Source organism: Scyliorhinus canicula, chromosome 2 (assembly GCF_902713615.1).
Source record: "Scyliorhinus canicula chromosome 2, sScyCan1.1, whole genome shotgun sequence".
NCBI classification, from domain to species: Eukaryota; Metazoa; Chordata; class Chondrichthyes; order Carcharhiniformes; family Scyliorhinidae; genus Scyliorhinus; species Scyliorhinus canicula.
This window is the reverse complement of record NC_052147.1, coordinates 150,500,730-150,520,274: the sequence shown is the minus strand read 5'-3', so window position 1 is coordinate 150,520,274 and position 19,545 is coordinate 150,500,730. Positions and strand designations below refer to the sequence as shown.

The 19,545-nt window shown below is 48.5% G+C and overlaps 1 protein-coding gene across 3 annotated transcripts in view; it reads right to left on the bottom strand.

Annotated features, from left to right (window-relative positions):
• Positions 1-439: 439 nt before the first annotated feature.
• slc19a1 (solute carrier family 19 member 1) overlaps positions 440-19,545 on the bottom strand; it is a 67,843-nt gene continuing 48,737 nt past the window's right edge. For all 3 annotated transcript variants that reach the window (XM_038787675.1, XM_038787679.1, XM_038787668.1), the window contains exons 5-6: positions 17,832-17,973; positions 440-7,464 (exon numbers count right to left, since the gene is read on the bottom strand). In XM_038787675.1, coding sequence (XP_038643603.1) covers positions 7,276-7,464; positions 17,832-17,973 — 331 coding nt within the window. In that variant the 3' untranslated portion in view covers positions 440-7,275. The remainder of the gene's footprint in view (positions 7,465-17,831; positions 17,974-19,545) is intronic.

The following is a 19,545-nucleotide window of genomic DNA, read 5'->3' as shown; positions in this document are numbered from 1 at the left end:
AGAAAGATGTACAATATCAGCTTATATATTGTGATGTCCAAAACGGCCAATGGCTCTGAATGGTTATAGTATCAAACTGGGAGGGAGTGGTGACTGGGGAGGGGACACCTAAAATGTGTAGATGTCGACAAGTGTCTCTTAATGCCTTAGAGTTAGAAGATTATGGATTCAAGTACCGCTCTCGACACACAGTCGAGGCGGATGGTTGGAGGTGCTGCAATGCCAGGGGAGATGTTAAGCCGACACGCTGGCTCTCTTCTGCCCTGCACCCCCCCCCCCCCCCCCCCCCCGGTTGGTTGTAAGGAAAATTCTCCTTGGTGTGCCGACCTATATATAATTCCTCAACCAACATCATTCAAACAGGTCATCCCATTATCACATTGCTGTCCGTGGGGACTTGCTGTGCACAAGGTGGCTGCATTAATTCCTACATTGCTCATTCGAGAAAGCTACTTCAATGGTTGTAAAGCAGTTTGGGATGGCCCAAGGTTTTGAAAAGCATTATTTAATTGCAAGCTCTCTCACCGTTGAAAAGTAGACATGACTGGATACTATTTGCAGGATTTTCCTGCCCCTTTATGCCAGTCTCTGGATGGACATGGGGCAGCCATGAGGGGATTTCCCCCCCTCCTGTGTAAGACAGCGATGGGGTCTGAGCAGTGAGAGGGATGGACAGGTGCTGCTTTAAGACAGATGGATCCATAATTCAGCCCCTCATTACAAAAAGAGACTCAAGTTGAGACAGAACTTTCTCCCAAATGTAGGATGCCCAAATAACACTTTCTGGTCAAGGAGTTTTTTTTTAAAAACTTGTACCACTCTTGCAATGTAGGCAGCAATGTCCCATTTTGGTGATGTCAGCTGGGTTTAAGTATTGGGTCAGGACCCTTGGGGGAGTTTGCTTGGCTTCTCAGGTAGTGTCACATATGGGATCTTTCCACCCCTTGTTCAGTAGTGTATCAGTTGCGGCTCAGTGGATTACACCCTTATCTCTCTGAATCAAAGGCTGTGAGTTCAAATCTGACGTGCAAAGAAAATGAGGCCGATGCCCCAGTGCCACACTGAGGGTGTGCTACCCTCTCAGAGGCCTCACAGATGATTTTCACCCTGTCTGCCACCTCAGTGGGTGACAAAGAATTCCATGACACCTTTGCAAAGAAGAGGTGAGTTCTCCCCGGTGTCCTGGGGCCAATATTTATCCCTCAATAACTTTTTTTCCAACACCACTAAAAACAAGATTATGTGGTCCTTGTAACATTGGTACTTGTGGGAGCTTGCTGTGCACAAACAGCAGTGACCATACTTCTGGAAGTACCGCATTGGGTACAAAGCACTTTGGGGGAACACCCTGAGGTCACAAAAGGTGCTATAGAAGTGCAATTTGCTCTCCGCCACCTGACAGGACCTCAGTTAAATGGCTGTGCAGAGGCCCCTCAGTACTGCACTGGGCAGAGACTTGGTGCTGAAGTGGGACTTGAACCAACAACCCTCTCTGGCTGAGCAAGCTCAAGTGCAGTCCCTTGCGCCATGGCTCTTGATGTTGGCTCGAGCACAACATGTCACTCCAATTCCAACTACCCAGGATTAGCAATGATGGAAGCCAGCATTAGAAGTGGGGGAGGTTTGAAGACAAGTGATTCTGGGCGACAACCTAAAGCAAACCAGATGTTCGCCGGTACCACCCTCTTGGCACCAGGGCTCGCTGTTTATAACACGTGCCTGTGGCATAAATAGAACACATGTTAGGAGGCGGTGGTTTGGAAAGTGATGCGCATCCTGAGCAGTGATGCCATCGACCTCAAACGCCCACGGAGAAACTTCAGACCTCAGCAGGACACAGCCCAATAATCCACTCACTCCCACACGCCAACCTCAGTCCAAAATAAAACTCAACCCCAACACTGCTCTATTCTGTGTACCCAATACAAAAACAGACTCGATGTTTCCTGCTATAAGCCGCAGCTTTAAATAAAGCAATCAGTTTGTGACATTGTATTTCCTTTTTTAAATTTTGCTAATCCCTCCCAGGATATTGCCACAAATAGTCACAGTAGCGAGTAGAGGTCTTGAACCGATAGGGAGGTGCCTAATATGGAGGCTGTTCCACCGTCGATTGTGGCCGATCGGTATCTCAACTTCATCCTAAGTGCTTCTGTTCTGTAATCCTTAATACCCTTCCAACAAAATCTATCAATCTCAGTTTTGAAATTTTCAATTGACTCCTCTGCTTTTTGTGGGGTGGGGGGGGGGGGGGGTGGGATGGTCAGTCTTTTAAATGTTCACTTTCCTTTCTATGAAGTCTGTTTTCCAGCATTGTTTCCCAATCCCCTAACTTTCACTTTAAAAGCTTGCACCACTGCCTGGCCACTCCCCATCCCATCCCACCACCAAAGGAAATAGTTTAAAAAAATTAGAGCTTATATTGGCAACTAATGCCTATTTATGATTCCTGCTTTGGACCCCAGCCCCACTAGGGGGAGCACAGGAATTAGGAACAGGAGTAGGCCACACAGCCCCTCGAGCTTGTGCCTCCATTCGATACAATTGCGGTTGACAATTCCAATTTCCTGCCCGCTCACCATATCCCTTAATTCCCCGAGAGACCAAAACTGTCTATCCCAGCCTTAAATATATTCAACGATGGGGCATCCACAACTCTGTGGGGTGGAGAATTCCAAAGATTCACAACCCTTTGTGTGAAGACATTTCTCCTCATCTTACTCCTTATCCCGAGACGGTGTTCCCTGTGTTTTAGATTCCCCAAGCAGTGGGAACAATCTCTCAGCACCCACCCTACCTACCCTATCAAACCCCCTCAGAATCTTGTATGTTTCAAGAACCTCTCGTTCTTCTAAACTCCAGGGAATATAAACCCAATTTGTTCACCTTCTCATCATAGGTCAACCCAGGGACCAAGCGAGAAATACCTTTACTCTGTCTACCTAATCAAATTGCTTCAAAAATATATATATTTTTAAAGAACTCTCTCGGCTTTCTCCTTTTGAGGGTAAAGAACCCCAGTCTTGTCTTTCCTGATAGCTATACTCTCTCAATTCTGGTATTTGCACCTTCTCCTCTGAATCTATCCTTTTGGTAATATGGAGGCCAAAATTGTGCACAGCATTCTAACCTGAGTGTGCTTCCTTCACTTTGCACCATCATGCCACAATTAGAAAGAATTCCAACTCTCCAAAAGTTAAATCTAGTCATTAAATTGTAGCTAAGCACAACTTCAGTACCTCCAGCCGTGCTAAATATTAAAACTAAAACTGTACACATTTCATTCAAATATATATATTATTTTTTTATGTATCATTTCTAAATAAACACTGAAAATAATCTCTCAGTCCTGCAACCTGTATATTAGGGCCTTGGTAGGACGCCATTAAATGTTTGCATGAAGGAGGCAACGCACAACCAAAAAATAAATTTGAAGAAGGAAGGAATCATTTCACTGGTTCACTGGCATATTGAGCAAAGGAAGGCTGTTCAGTGGGGTTGAGGCTTTGCATTCTGTAAGTGGGGGGCTCCCAACCCTTCGGGATCTGTCTTGGGGTGTCCTGTAATTAAAGATTAATCATTGCGAGCAAACTAAGCTAAGAAAAATAATAGCGACAATATAAAAAATGGTTTTTCTTTCAATGATTTTGAATATTTTTTTTTCTTTTTATAAATTTAGAGTATCCAATTCATTTTTTCCAATTAAGGGGCAATTTATCATGGCCAATCCACCTAGCCTGCACATCTTTGGGTTGTGGGGGTGAAACCCACGCAAACACGGGGAGAATGTGCAAACTCCACACGGACAGTGACCCAGAGCCAGGATCGAACCTGGGACCTCGGTACCGTGAGGCAGCAGTGCTAACCACTGCGCCACCTTGCTGCCAAATTTCGAATATTTTAGTTAGAGTTGGAGGTGGGAATTTTGATTGGCGGCCAGGTAAGCGTTTTTAAAAATGCATTCAATGGCAGGATGTGGATGTCGCTGACAAGGCCAGCATTTGTTGCCCATCCCTAATTGCCCCAAGTGGTTTGCTCGGCCATTTCAGGAGGGCACTTAAGAGTCAACCACACTGCTGTGGGTCTGGAGTCACATGTAGGCCAGACCAGGTAAGGACCTCAGATTTCCTTTGCTGAAGGACATTAGTGAACCAGATGGGTTTTTAAATAACAAAATAATGGTGACCATGAAACTATCATTTAGGGGACCAGCTAAATATTCCAGATTTTTCTTTTTAATTCAATGAATTAAGATTCATCCGTGATGATGGTGAGATGTGAATCCAAATCCCCCCCCCCCCCCCCCCCCCAAGGCATCTGGATTATTCATCCAGTAACATTTCAACTACACCACCTTGTCCCTCCATGAAGTGATGAAGCCTCTAAGGAAAGCCCAATTGGAGCTGGTAACGCTATGAAGCCTCAATAAAGACTGGAGCTGGTTTAAAAAGCTACCTCTATGGTCCTTCTTGAGATTGCAATCGTTCCGGTTTAACATGCAGCCTGGACATTCCTCTGACCACCAATAATCAGCCTTGGCATCTGCCAGAGTGAGTATTGGCACCTTGCTCGCCTCTAATGTCCAACTCGGCTGGACTTGCAACAAATCTGGGTACAATGTATGCTGATCAGTTAAGTAGCAATATTATAGAACATGGTTGACATGATTTACATAAAACAAACAGAATGGTTAAAAAGTATCATGAACTGAAAGCATTTTTGAATTGGTTACTACAGAGCATGTTGAAGTTAGCTCAGTTATCCGTAATTCAACCCATTTCTTGGTAAAGAGCGCGTGAGAAATGGGGCCTCGTTAAACAAGTTTAAATAATTCCTTCTAAATTTGGGGGGAAACCAGCACCTGGCTACGACTCTGTATTCATGGAATTGAGAGTTTAAACTGCCATCTGTGGGCTGGAGGGGTTGCCAACCCTTCAGGATTTGCTCCGAGCTCTCCAGCAATTGAAGGCTAATTGTTTAGACAATGTCACAAGTAGTGGGGGGGGGGGGAGAAAATATGGGAACAAAATTGTGTTTTAAAACAAAAACAATTTATTATATTTAATAGTTGTTGAAATATTAGAAATATGGGGGAGGCGAGGAACAGGCAACTCAACCAGGTAGGACAGTTGGCTGTGGGAGGTCATGTGATGGAACGTTCCGATTATGTCCAATGAGAGTTGGCAGCCATGTGCCCTGGTGACAAGAGCTTTTTTTTAAAGATATCACCAACTGGGCCCCAAGACTCAGCCACATCTTAGGAGAAAAAGGTTGTGCCTGTATGGCCGTGGAGTGCATGATTACTGCAAGGCTAGGCACAGGTCAATGTGACCTCGGAGACGCAAGAAAGATGCTCTGGAGCCAGATGATGCAATCTGGTTTGAGTTCGCGAAAAAAATATTCACATGTCTTGAAGCTCCTTGCTCTTCAAAATAATCCCCTATTTCCACTCCCCTGTTATTCCTAACATTCCCTCAAACTTGGCAGTCCTGTGTTTGATTCCTAATTCACAATGATGGCTCCCTGACCAGGCTGCAGAAGAGCTGTTCAATCAAAATTGTTGGAAGAGAAGCATCAAATATCTTAATTTAAAAGTGGTGTCATGATCGTGAGGCATTCTAATCATTGCTAACCAGGAACCCACCCTCTGGCATCAAGCCTTCAATACTGTCCATAAAATATGCATTGAAAAATTTTTTTTAAACACTATTATTGTTAGTCGATAAGTCGATAAACCACTACAATATGACCAAGTTACAATCAATCAATTTGATCTCCTCCCTTACCAGTCATGCAAATGGAGCTAGTTAATGGGTGAGCATTAATAGAGTTAGAGTTAGTTGCTTGGTAATCTAGAACTTGAATATTGCTAACAAAAAAAAAGACATCCTGTCAAAGCTTTTTGTCTTGCACTCATCAAGACAGATGAAAGAACACCAAATTTCAAAGGGAGCGACAATCTATACTACATGAAGGGTGGTGATTAGCTAGCAAATCGACTCGGGGTGATGTCGTTTACAGAAGCCATTCATCCCAAAGATGGGTGGATTGCGCTGAACCACACATACCCATCAGCTGTTCTCAAGAGGCAGAGAACTGATCGGACTCAGCCAGCCCGTGCTCGCAAAACCCAGAATATAATGTTGAATGTTAGACATGATTCCACCCACTATTGGATAGCATTTGTTGAATAATCCCAACTGTACTAAGAATTACACTGACAGCCCATTATAAGATTATGAGTCGGGTTCACTTATGTTTACTAGAGGTTAAACATATTCTGCAGCCAAAAGGAAGATGCCCAGGCATGTGCCTTTCTTGAAGTGTTGGGGACAATTTTTCCCCAGTGCATTCTCCATTGCAGCACCTCAACTAATCAGAGTCAATTTGCCAACTAATCAGTACCCTTTATTCATGCAGCGTAAATTGTTGCTCCCTTTGAAATTTGGCATTCTTTTGTCTTTCCTTATGAGTGGAAAATGAAGATGAATAGCATGTGTCTCTCTTTTCATTAATAATATTGTTCTATTTTAAATGTGCTTCCCTCTCCATTATAATTATGGCAGGAAAACAGGCTTGGAAAATTGGTCTATGGCCATTTTTACCAGATCCCTTATGGAATGAACTCTCTTGATGTCTGTTCTGTGCACCTCAGTGAAGTGTGTTATGGATATGGCAGATTTTGTGTCCTTACTTGTGCCTGATGGTCTGTGTCTTTGTGATCACTTGTGCTTAGAGCAAAATCGGCTGCCATCCAGGATGCATGCATCGCTCTGTAAAGCCAATGGTGATCAAGTTATCATGCAGAGGAGCTTGCATTGAGAAGGCATGCTGGGGATATTGAGTTCAATACAAGGATGAACCATCCTTTTTTCCAAGTTAAAGTGCATAAATTTTGAAATGATTGACATATTACATTATAGACAAGTAGGTGGCAGTGTAGACCCTACATCCCATCCCCAATTCCTAGGTCTTCAGGTTGGCGGTGAAATCACATTAGTGATCCAACACTGCGTATTTCCCAACCACATCTCAATCTTTGTTGTCATGGTATATCTCTTGACTTTGGAAGCGTCCATTAGTGATCGGCTTGTTAAAATGTGACGAATCGTTCGCCCAATCGCAAACAGGAGCTTCCACGCTTCCCATTTTAAATTAAATCCCAAAACATTCTCACTCTGGTCTTAAGGCACGAGAGACACCTCCCTTCCCCTCCCCCACCAACCCCCTCCCCTCACCTCACCCTAACCCACCCCGCTGACGCCCATTTCCACCTCACGCCTTCGAGCAATCCGTGTATGCTTGACCGTCAGTCCTATCCCCCTCCGTTGCCGAGCAGGTGGCCTCCTCCTCCTTCTGTGTCCCTCGGGCCTTCTGCTCCTGCTGGTGCCTAATGAAGACGTACAGTCCTCTCCCCAGGTAAGTGGCTGCCAGCAGGGTGAAGTAGCCAATGTAGAAGTAGAACTGCAGCCAGGACAATGGGGTGGGAGGTAAAGAGAGTGAAGAGTTAGTGATTGACGACAATGGTAAATTGAGCAAAGTCAAGCAGAAACATGCGGCCTGAATTGTAGGAACTAACTGGCCTATGCTTGATTATAAACAGGTCTCGTGGAAAATCAGGCAGAATCATAGCCAAAACCATGAGTGAAATTTCCACTACATCATATAATTAATACCAGTTAGCCTTAATCATTTCCCTCAGTGTCCTCTCGTCCTACTTTGAAAGGGTGAGTTGCCAACCCAGTGGCAAACCTTGTGCCCGTTAGACGGGAAGATTTAGCGATCCACCCCCCCCCCCCCCCCCCCCCCCCCCAATCATATAATAGACAAGGAGACTTGGATACTAAATCTCGAGTTCGGGGGCAGCCCGCGTGTGCCAGTCGTAGCTAGGTGGACAGCATCCGCCTAGCTGAGGCCAAGATTGAGAGTTCAAGCCCCGCTCCCAAAAGATGATCTATCCGACGCTCCCAATGGGGTATGGAGAGAGAGTGCTGCACTATGAGATGCAGTCAAATCAAGGCCTTCATGTCAGTTTAAATGATCCCCTGGCAGTATAAAGGGTGGGAGATGAAGGCAGGGGAGTTCCACCCTGAACCAATACTTATCACTCAATTAACAATCACAAAAACGGATTGTCTGGTCATTATCACAGTACTGTATGTGAGAGCTTGCTGTGCAGTAACTGACTGTCACTTCTCCACACTGCTCCAGGGGCTATACTACATAAAAAAAACACTTCGGTGAGAAAGCGCTTTGAGACATCCTGAAGTGCTATAGAAATGCAGATCTTATTAAACCACCTGCTTGGGGTAATGCAGGGGGGTGCGCAGGCTATCCACAGGGATGAACAAGGAGCCAGCAGCCGCGAGAGTTGGAAAGGTCTGCCAGTCATACCCGCTCCTGCACTGTAATGCTACCAAGCAGGCTCTGCTTTCAGCTCAATAGTAATTAATTTAAAACAGTTTTTTTTTTAAAGAAAAAATTGTTTTTGCATTTTGTGGCTTGCTGCAAAATCAAAATCCACACAGCAAGGACGGCCTGACAGCTGTCATTAATACACTGTTTATCAGCTCAAAGCAGACCCCTGGTTGGAAAACGTGAAGCTCTGCAATACTCTGTTTGGCAGTTCATTCCAACACTGCGGCTTTGGCATCTCTCAAAGTTCCATTCCTGCTCCATGAAGAGGTTGAAATGTGGTTACTATAATGAATATCAGAATTATGTAATGTCCTGTGTGTTCAAGACCGCGCTAAACCACTGGTAACAGGGGCTAATTCAGCTTCCTGTCAGTTTTAAGTGTACATACTAATGCGGCTACTATAATGAGGGGGTTGTTCGGTTTTCCTGTGTTGTCGAGAAGACAATATTTAAAAATAACAACACGATTTGTCCTGCTGGTTTAGACCTTCTCGTCAATCTTAACCTGCACAATGCTCTTAAATGAAGGGGAAGGCTTTAACAATTTCATAGAATATACAGTGCAGAAGGAGGCCATTCGGCCCATTGAGTTTGCACCGGCCCTCTGAAAGAGCTTGTTCCCTAGGCTCACCTAGCAAGAGATACCTCAGTGAGGCCCGGCACAATGTTGCTGGCCAACATCCAGAAATGCATATTTAAATAAACTATTAGGCTCATCTCAATATGCTTAACCGGATACACCCGGCGCCCAGAATTCAACAGCTGTGCCTGCGAGGCCTCAACCTAGCGCCGTTCAGTACTGGTTCACACAAACGTGAACCAGGCATGATGGCCCTCACCAGGCAGCACCAAGGTGCCCAGGTGCCATGGTGGAAATGTCAGGGCAGACGGGAGGGCCCTAGATATCGGGCAGTCTTCCAAAATGACGCCTCAATCTGAGAGGAACCAGTCCTACTGGTAAGCTCATCTTGTCAGTGCTGGATGGTTGCGCAAGAAACTCCCCAAAGTAAAAAAAAACCCAGCAAAGTGCCAGTGAATAGCGGGATTACTCTCGGTGCTTCAGCCGCCAAGAAACACCCCGATACAGCATCTTCATTCAAATGCACCCCATGCTGACAAGAGCTTGATCTCACCCAAAAGGCTGAGAAGTCCTTTCTTTTATTGGACAGCATTTATTGCGATCCGGGTGGCACAGTGGTTAGCACTGCTGCCTCACAGCGACAGGGACCCGGGTTCCATTCTGACCTTGGGTGACTGTGCGGAGTCTGCACGTTCTCCCAGTGTCTGCGTGGGTTTCCTCCGGGTGCTCCGGTTTCCTCCCACAGTCCAAAGATGTGCTGGTTAAGTGGTTTAGCCATGCTAAATTTCCCCTTAGGTGTTCAGGGTTGTGCAGGTTAGGTGGGGTTATGAGGTTGCAAGGATAGGGCCGAAGCCTGGTTCGGGTGCTCTTTCAGAGGATCGGTGCAGACTTGAAGTGCTGAATGGCCTCCTTCTGCATTGCAGGGATTCTATCCCTAATTTACCGTGAACTGATGATTTGCTCGTCCGTTTCAAAGGGCATTTAAGAGTCAACCACATTGCTGTGTATCTGGAGTCACATGTAGGCCAGACCCGGAAATGATGGCAGATTTCCTTCCCTAAAAGGGATTTTAGTGAACCAGACGGATTCTTACAACAATAGTTGTATTTATAAACTATAGTTGTATTTAAAAGTCATCATTAGACTTTTTAATTCCAGATTTTTATTGAATCCAATACCATGGTGGGATATGAACCAGGGTTCTCTGGAGATTTATTTCCCATTGGGTTGAATACCTGCGGTGGTGGGTTGAAGACCTTAACTGGCCACGTAGTCACAGGTCATCAATTGATTCTTCTTGATCCTTCCTGCCCCAGATTTGATTGGTGGGAGTCGAGAAGATGACTGGATCTCCCCCTGCACCTTCCCAACCCTGTCGGCCCCCACCCCTGCTTAAAATGTGGGCATCACATGACACAGAAGTCCATTTGGTCCATCGAGTCTGTGTCGGCTCTTCCAATGTGGAAGCTATCCAATTAGTCCCCCTGTCTCAAGGCAATAACTATTCCCTTTTGAAAGTTACAAACAACTCTTTCAGGCAGTGGATAACACCTCGCTGAGTAAAAAACATTCTGCTCATCTCCCCGCTCTGGCTCTTTTGCCGATGATCTTCAATCTGTGTCCACCTGGTTACCAATCCTCCTGCCAGCAAAAACTGCTCCTCCTTATTTACTCCATCAAAAGTCCTGATCATTTTAAACGCCTCAGTTCAAGCTCTCTGCTCCGAGGAGAATAATCACACCTTCGCCAGTCCCACCACATGACTGAAGTCCCTCATCTATAAATCTCCTCCGCACCCTCTCCAGGACCTTGGCATCCTTCCTACCGTGCCAAAGAGCTTGACACAATACTCCAGCTGGGGCAAAACTGGCCATTTCTAAGTGTTTAGAATAACTTCTTTGCTTTTGTGCTCAAATGATTCTCCTTTTAAAGCCATTAATGTGATGAGCAACATCAATGCCCGGCCTAAAGGGAGATATTTACAGCAATGTGAGAGGGCATTCATAACTGTTCAATGGAAACATGTGAGCGACTTTCAGCTGCAGGATTATAGCTTGGGCAAACAAATTAAGTATTTGTTCATTTTATTATTTAATCATGGAGACAGCCAGCTGTATTAGCACTTAAGTGTGTTTACCCTTGCGATTAACTCAGCCAAGCCCAAGCTCGATCAAGCCTGGCATTTTCGACCCCATGCAACAACAGAGGCCCACGAGAAATCTTCAAGCCACATTCATTGCTGGGAAGATCAGCTGGGGCAGTAGAGGTGGGGGGGGGGGGGGTTACTAATGACTTCAACGCATTTTCTCACCCTTGCCCTGTCACACTATGACCCCTGCGTCCATTCGCTGAGAGGGACTTAATACCATGGGCTGGCCTGGAGCAGGCAATACTGGTCGCTGTCGGCCGGACGCCCCCAAAAAAATCTGCATTACCTTCTCCCCAAAGTCTGATGCGCAGAATCAGACCCAATACACCAGCGGAGACTTAGCAAGTGGTTTATAAAGTCTCTGGTGGATACCTCATGACAACATCCATCTTGTCCTTGGGTCAAGTAGGAGGGGAGCTCGAGAGAACTTTAGTCTTACACATCTCGGTTTTTTTAGAAAAATAATATTTTATTAAAGTCTTTGAAAATTTTTCTAACAGTAACAAAGACAATGACGTCAACATGGTAAAATAAACATTTCCCCCCCCCAGCCCAATCTTCACACACCTCAACCACACAGCAACAGTCCCCCCCCCCCCCCCCACCCCGCCTTGGAATACTGCATCTGTGCCCAGTACTGTGGCCAGTTTTGGGCCCCACATCTCAGGAAGGACATACTGGCACTGGAGCGTGTCCAGCGGAGATTCACACGAATGATCCCTGGAATGGCGGGTCTAACATATGAGGAACGGCTGAGGATCCTGGGATTGTATTCATTGGAGTTTAGAAGGTTAAGGGGAGATCTAATAGAAACTTACAAGATAATACATGGCTTAGGAAGGATGGACGCAAAGAAACTGTTTCCGTTAGGCGAGGAGACGAGGACCCGTGGGCACAGCCTTAGAATTAGAGGGGGTAAATTCAGAACAGAAATGCGGAGACATTTCTTCAGCCAGAGAGTGGTGGGCCTGTGGAATTCATTGCCGCGGAGTGCAGTGGAGGCCGGGACGCTAAATGGCTTCAAGGCAGAGATAGATAAATTCTTGATGTCGCAAGGAATTAAGGGCTACGGGGAGAATGCTGGTAGGTGGAGTTGAAATGCCCATCAGCCATGATTGAATGGCGGAGTGGACTCGATGGGCCGAATGGCCTTACTTCCACTCCTATGTCTTATGATCTTATGGTCTTATCTGCTGACATTTTTAATTTTCCCTGAGAAAGTCGACGACGAAAGGCTGCCACCTCCGGGAGAACCCGAACATTGACCCTCTTAAGGGGCAGCAGGGTAGCATGGTGGTTAGCATAAATGCTTCACAGCTCCAGGGTCCCAGGTTCGATTCCCGGCTGGGTCACTGTCTGTGTGGAGTCTGCACGTCCTCCCACTGTGTGCGTGGGTTTCCTCCGGGTGCTCCGGTTTCCTCCCACAGTCCAAAGATGTGCGGGTTAGGTGGATTGGCCATGCTAAATTGCCCGTAGTGTCCTAATAAAAGTAAGGTTAAGGGGGGGGGGGGTTGTTGGGTTACGGGTATAGGGTGGATACGTGGGTTTGAGTGGGGTGATCATGGCTCGGCACAACATTGAGGGCCGAAGGGCCTGTTCTGTGCTGTACTGTTCTCTGTTCTATGTTCTATGTAAGGCAAAGTTTATTTTCTCGAGACTGTGAGACCCAGCCATGTCACTAACCCAGGTCTCTACACTTGGGGGCTTCGAGTCCCTCCACATTAACAAGATCTGTCTCCGGGCTACCAGGGAGGCAAAGGCCAAGACGTTGGCCTCTTATCGCCCCTTGAACTCCCGGATCTTCCGACACTCCAAAGATCGCTACCTCTGGACTCGGCACCACCCGTGTTTTTAGCACCGTGGACATTGCCTTCGCAAAACCCCGCCAAAACCCTCTAAGCTTCGGGCATGCCCAAAACATGTGGACATGATCTGCTGGGCTTCCCGCACACCTCGCACACCTATCCTCCTATCCTCTACCCCAAAAAACTTGCTCATCCGAGCCACTGTCATGTGAGCCCGGTGGACTACCTTAAACTGTATCAGGCCAAGCCTGGCGCATGGTGAGGAGGTATTAACCCTGCTTAGGGCATCCACCCATAGACCCGTCTCTATCTCTCCTCCTAGCTCGTCCTCCCACTTGCCCTTAAGCTCCTCCACTGGGGTTTCCTCCGCCTCTGAAAGCTCCTGGTAAAGATCCGATATCTTCCCCTCTCCCACCCAGGTACTGGAAACTACTCTATCCTGTATCCCCCGTGGCGGCAGCAGCGGAAAGGCCGGCACCTGGATTCTCAGGAGGTCTCGCACCTGCAAATATCTAAACCCATTCCCTGCTGGCAATTTAAATTTATCCTCCAAAGATTTCAAGCTGGGAAAGCTCCCATCTATAAATAGATCCCCCTTCCTTCTAAATCCTGCCCTCTCCGGAACCCACCATCCAGCCTACCCAGTACAAATCTGTGGTTGTTATAAATCGGGGTCCAAATCGATGTTCCCGCCACTCTCTTATATCTCCTCCACTGCCCCCCCCCCATCCTCAGAGCCGCCACCACCATCGGGCTTGTGGAGTATCGGGCCTGCGAGAACGGAAGATGTGCCGTTACCAATGCTCCCAGACTGGTGTCTTTACATGATGCTGCCTCCATCCGCTCCCATGCCGACCCCTCCCCCAATACCCATTTCCTAATCATGGCTATATTAGCCATGATTAACTTCTCCAGCATGTCCGTCACATAGGCCCTTGCATCCGATCCCTCACTGCCTTCAGGGAGGCCAATAATTCTGACATTCTGCCTCCTGGACCTATTCTCCAGGTTCTCCAGCTTCTCCTGCATTCTTTTCTGGTGGTCGTTCATCATCCCCACCTTGCTTTCCAGCACGGTTATATACTCCTCGTGCTCGGACAACTTTTGTTCGACCTCCTGGATCGCTCTCCCATGGGTTTCCTGATTCTGAACCACTTGATCAATCAAAGCCTTTGTCGGGTCCAGCGTATCCTTCTTCAGCTTGGCGAAGCAATCCTCGAAAAACTTCACCAGCTGCTCCGTCAATCACTGTGCCGTCTCTCCGCGGCCCTTGCCCTCCGCCATGCTGTCCCGTGTTACCAGCTCTGCTTGCATCTCCCTTATAGGACTTTGTCGTCTCACACGGCCACTTCTGGTCCAATTCTCCATACACCGGAAGGGGATTTCTTCTCACTGCCTCACTCTTCACCGATTTATCCCATAAAATCCGGAAAATACCGGGGGAAAAAGGTCCAAAAGTCCGTTCCAGGCGGGAGCTATCACATGTGCACCCTACTCCTCCATGGCCGCCACCGGAAGTCTTGTACATATCTCATTGATCACACATCTGCCAGCACCAATCAGGGTGATAATGGCTTCTTAAAATGGTGGCCAGCAATCGGTTCATACTGAATACCAGTGTGCACAGTTCTTTGGGATCTTAATGGTGCTTTAGAACATAGAACATAGAACAGTACAGCACAGAACAGGCCCTTCGGCCCTCGATGTTGTGCCGAACAATGATCACCCCACTTAAACCCACGTAACCCGTATACCCATAACCCAACAATCCCCCCATTAACCTTACACTACGGGCAATTTAGCATGGCCAATCCACCTAACCCGCACATCTTTGGACTGTGGGAGGAAACCGGAGCACCCGGAGGAAACCCACGCACACACGGGGAGGACGTGCAGACTCCACACAGACAGTGACCCAGCCGGGAATCGAACCTGGGACCCTGGAGCTGTGAAGCATTGATGCTAACCACCATGCTACCGTGAGGCCCCGTGCTTTGTTAATGCAAGTTGCTGGCTCATCTCGACATAAGAATAGCTACTTTATAGGCCTGGGATTGGGGATGGCCAGTGCCGAGAGAATCATGGGAAAGGGTTTACACCAAGGAAGTGCCAACATTAGGATATCAGGACTTTCGCTTGGAGGGAGACCTGGGGGTTCATGTGCATCAATCTTTGAAGCTTATAGGACACATTGACAAAGCAGTAAGCCAAGTGTATGAGATCTCCGACTTCATAAATACAGGCACGAGTACAAAATTGCTGAACCTTAAATGAAGCGCTGGTTAGGTCCCAATTAGAATATGCTGCTCAGTCTGGTCACCACATTTTAGGAAGAATGGGAGGGTGCGGAGGGAGATTTACCAGAATGGTTCCAGGGATTTTAGTTACAAGGTTCGGGTTGGAGAAGCTGGAGTTGTTCACCTTGGGAGCGAAGGATATTGAGGAGAGATTTAATGGAGGTAGACAAGATTATGATTGACTTTGGCAAAGGAAAGCTGTTCCCATTGGCTGACGGCACAAGGACCCGGGTTGTCACAGATTTAAGGTTTTTGGAGAGAGATACCGGGGAGGGGGATGGGAGGAGGAACTTTATTTTTCTTACCCAGCAAGTGGCAATCACCTGGAACTTCATGTCCATGAGGGTGGTGGAAGAGGAGACAATGAAGGAGTTCAAATGAAAATAGGTTGGGGACTGGGGAGAAATAAACTTAGAGCCATGGGGAATGGGACTGACAGTTTTGGTGTCCAGAGAGAGAGAGAGAGAGAGAGAATGAGCCCGATGGGTCGATTGGCCTACTTCTATGCCACAATGAACACACAACTCTCAGTGTATGGTTCACCCAGATCCTTTATGATTCACCGGATCTCATTCGGCCTTAGCTGCTGATTGTCAGCCCTCTCATCGCGGACTGTGAGGATGAGACTGAATCTTCCAGCAAACCACCAACCCAGGGAGCGTGGGGCTCCTCACTCATTAAATACAGGAATTTAGGGCTGGCAGTCAAGCACATCCAACAGCACGTGACCAGATGTTCTCTGTGCCTGACCTCGGTTTGGCTCCTCCCTCCCCCACAGCACAGGGCAGCAAAAATGTTTATTTACATTTGACTCAAATCTCTTCCCCTCCTGCGTCGCTGCCAAAACCTCAATGTGAGACCAAGAGATAGAAAGAATTTCCACATTAGGTTTATAAATAACTACAGAGTGCACTTCATGACCTCCTTGCAGCTGATGAAGTGCTTGTTTGAGGTGCAGTTGCTCTCAAAGAGTGCGGCTAATTTTTACACAGCAGGACTCCACAAGCAGCAATGCGATAAAAGGCCAGGTGATCCGTCTCTCCCAGGGTTGACCGAGAGATGGCTATAGGCCCTGGGACCTGGGAGAGATTCCCCTGGAACCCTGGTACTTCTCCAACTTAGTACCCGTGCCATTTCTTACAGCCCGTTTCCCCCCCCCCCCCATCCCGAGGAAGCAGGTGGGGCCTGGATTGAACGGCTCATCCGAAAAGAGAGGCAATCACAGTGTGCAGCAGTCAGGACAGACAGGGCCCTGCGGACAGGGCCCTGGGAATACCAGATTACCCAGAATTCCAGTGCACTGCAGAGGGGACCTTTATAGAATCCCACAGCCCACAATGGGGCCATCTAGCCCACACAGGGCCTATACCAGCTCCTTGGTGGGGCCAATTAGTCCCACTTGCCTGCTCTTTGCCCAATGGCTTGGAGAACGTTTCCCTTTCAAGTGTTTACTCAAGCCCCGTTTGAATAATAATCGTTGAATCAACCTTTTCAGGCCTCGCATTCCAAATCAGAACAGCTCACGGTGCTAAAAAAAAATCTTTCTCCTGCTGCTTTTATCCAGTTATCTTCAACCTGTGCCCCTCTGATGTTTCTCCTGCTGGTGCAAACAACTTCCCCTTATTTATCCTATCAAAAATCCCTCGTGAATTTGAAGGGAATTAAATCTTCCCTAAACCTTCTCTGCTCGAAGGAGAACAATCCTAATTTACAGGAACTGCTCCTTCAAGCCCACTCCGCCACTCACTAAGATCCCCCCCCCCCCCCCCCTCCCCCCCCCTCCCCCCCCCCCCCCCCCCTCCCCCCCTCCCCCCCCCCCCCCTCCCCCCCCTCCCCCCCCTCCCCCCCTCCCCCCCGCCCCTCCCCCCCCCCCCCCTCCCCCCCCCCCCCCCTCCCCCCTCCCCCCCCCCCCCCCCTCCCCCCCCCCCCCCTCCTCCCCCCCCCCCCCCCCTCCCCCCCCCCCCCCCCTCCCCCCCCCCCCCTCCCCCCCCCCCCCTCCCCCCCCCTCCCCTCCCCCCCCCCCCTCCCCCCCCCCCCCCCCTCCCCCCCCCCCCTCCCCCCCCCCCCCCCCCCCTCCCCCCCCCCCCCTCCCTCCCCCCCCCCCCCCTCCCCCCCCCCCCCCCCCCCCCCCTCCCCCCCCCCCTCCCCCCCCCCCCCCTCCCCCCCCCCCCCAACCCCTCGGCCCCTTGCCAACCACGAAATTGTCCAACTTATCTTTGAATAAATTCAATGACTCGACCTCCACTGCTTTTTGGATTTTGGAGAATAAATCGCCACAGATTAATGACCCCCTGAGGGAAAGATTCTCCTCATTTTTTTTGTCCATCCCATCATTTCTCAGCTTCTCCAGTCCTCTCCGCATTAATTGAAGCCCTTTACCCTCGGTGCCATTCTAAGAAATCTGCTCTGCAGCCTCTCCCAGGCTCTAGCATCCTTCCTAATGTGAGGTGCCCAGAATTGTACACCGTATTCACGCCGAGGCCTAACTTGTCATTTACAACGTCTCACTCCCCACTGCCCTTTACTCCCGGCCCAGTGCACTACAGAGGGGGAGCTCAGCAGACTGTTAATCTTCCAGTTACCTGGCTGTTCACATGCAGTCCCAGACCCCGTTTGTCGGCAATGATCAGGGTGATGATGGTTTTCAAGATGGTGGCTAAAAAGGTGTTGATACCAAACACCAGGGCGCAGAGCTCCTTGGTCAATGAGGTTGCGATCTGAAAACTAATGACAGTAGACATGCAGTCAGGAGAAACGCACTCGTGGACAGGATATCCCTCACGTGTAGCAAATCATTCACATAAAATTTGATCAGCACTTCGGGGACATTGGTTGTGGACTGGTGGGGGAGGTGGGGGCACGATCGCCTTGCAGAACATCTCCTTTCGTCTGCAAGCAGGATCTCCAGCTTCCACTCACCTGTCATTTTAATTCTCCCACCAGATTCCCACTCAGGAGTCACAATATAGGCCATTCAGCCCATTGTGTCTGCACCAGCTCTCCGGTTAAGCAATTTCCCTGGTGCCATTCTCCCACCTTCTCCCCTAACCCTGCATATTCTTCCTTTTCAGATAACAGTCTAATTCCCTTTGTTTTTCAAATTTAAAAAAAAATCCCAATTGAGGGGCAATTTAGCGTGGCCAATCCACCTACCCTGCAAACCTTTGGGTTGTGGGGCGAAACCCACGCAGGCATGGAGGACAATCTGCAAACTCCCCACAGACACTGACTCGGGTTCAACCCTCGGCGCCATGAGGCAACAGTGCTAGCCACTGCACCTCCATGCCACCCCCGAATTTCCTTTTGAAATCTCGATTGAACCCGTCTCGAGCACACTCTCAGGCAACCACATTCCAAACCCTGACCACTCGCTGCATGGAAAATAATTTTCTCATGTCGCTTTTGGCAATCACTTTAAATCTGTGTCCTCTCCTTCTCGATCCTTTTATGAGAGGGAACCGTTTCTCCCTATCACCTCTGTCTGACCCCTCATGATTTTGAACATTTCAATCAATCAAAACTCCTATCAGCTTTCTTCAACTTATCTTTTTGATGAAACAATTGTTCATCAGCCCTGATCTAATATCTGCCTTTCTGGCTGGATTCTCATTGGCTCATAACTTCCTGGTTCCCCAGCGCTACATTCAGGGCGTACTCCAAGGAATCCCTCTCGAGAGTTCCCACGTAAAGGTTTACCCGGTAATTAACCAGGCGTAACAACTTCCCCTGGGTAACTACACTGGGCCAGAACCAAACGACAAGTGTTTTAAATTGCTAACTGCGGTTGTTCTGCCAGTTTAACCCGGATAGCTACTCTGAAAGAGTTGACTGAAAAATAAAAAAATCAGTTTGAAATCCAGAGCCAATATTTAAAGTTCCAGATCCAGCCTCACACAGGCCACCCCCCGTCCGCAGAGAAACCCACCACAGCAGACGGGACCAGACACTCCACCGCAACCTGGACTGACCTGAACCACCGACCATCTCCCCCAGCCCGCCCAATCCAACTCAACCCCCACCCACTCCTGGTCCAACAGTCTCCATCCCTCCTGGACTCACCCTCCTCTTTCACAGATTGACCCCACCTCCCGTCTGGGCAAACCCCACAGCCTCACAACCTGACCCCACCTCCCGTATGGACAGACCCCACAGCCCGACCCCCCATTTCCCATCTGGACAGATCCCACAGCCTCACAGCCTGACCCCACTTCCCGTCTGGACACACTCCACAGCCTTCCAGACTGACCTGACGCCTCCCTCAAGACAGACCCCACAACCTCCTGTGTTACCTCCTGA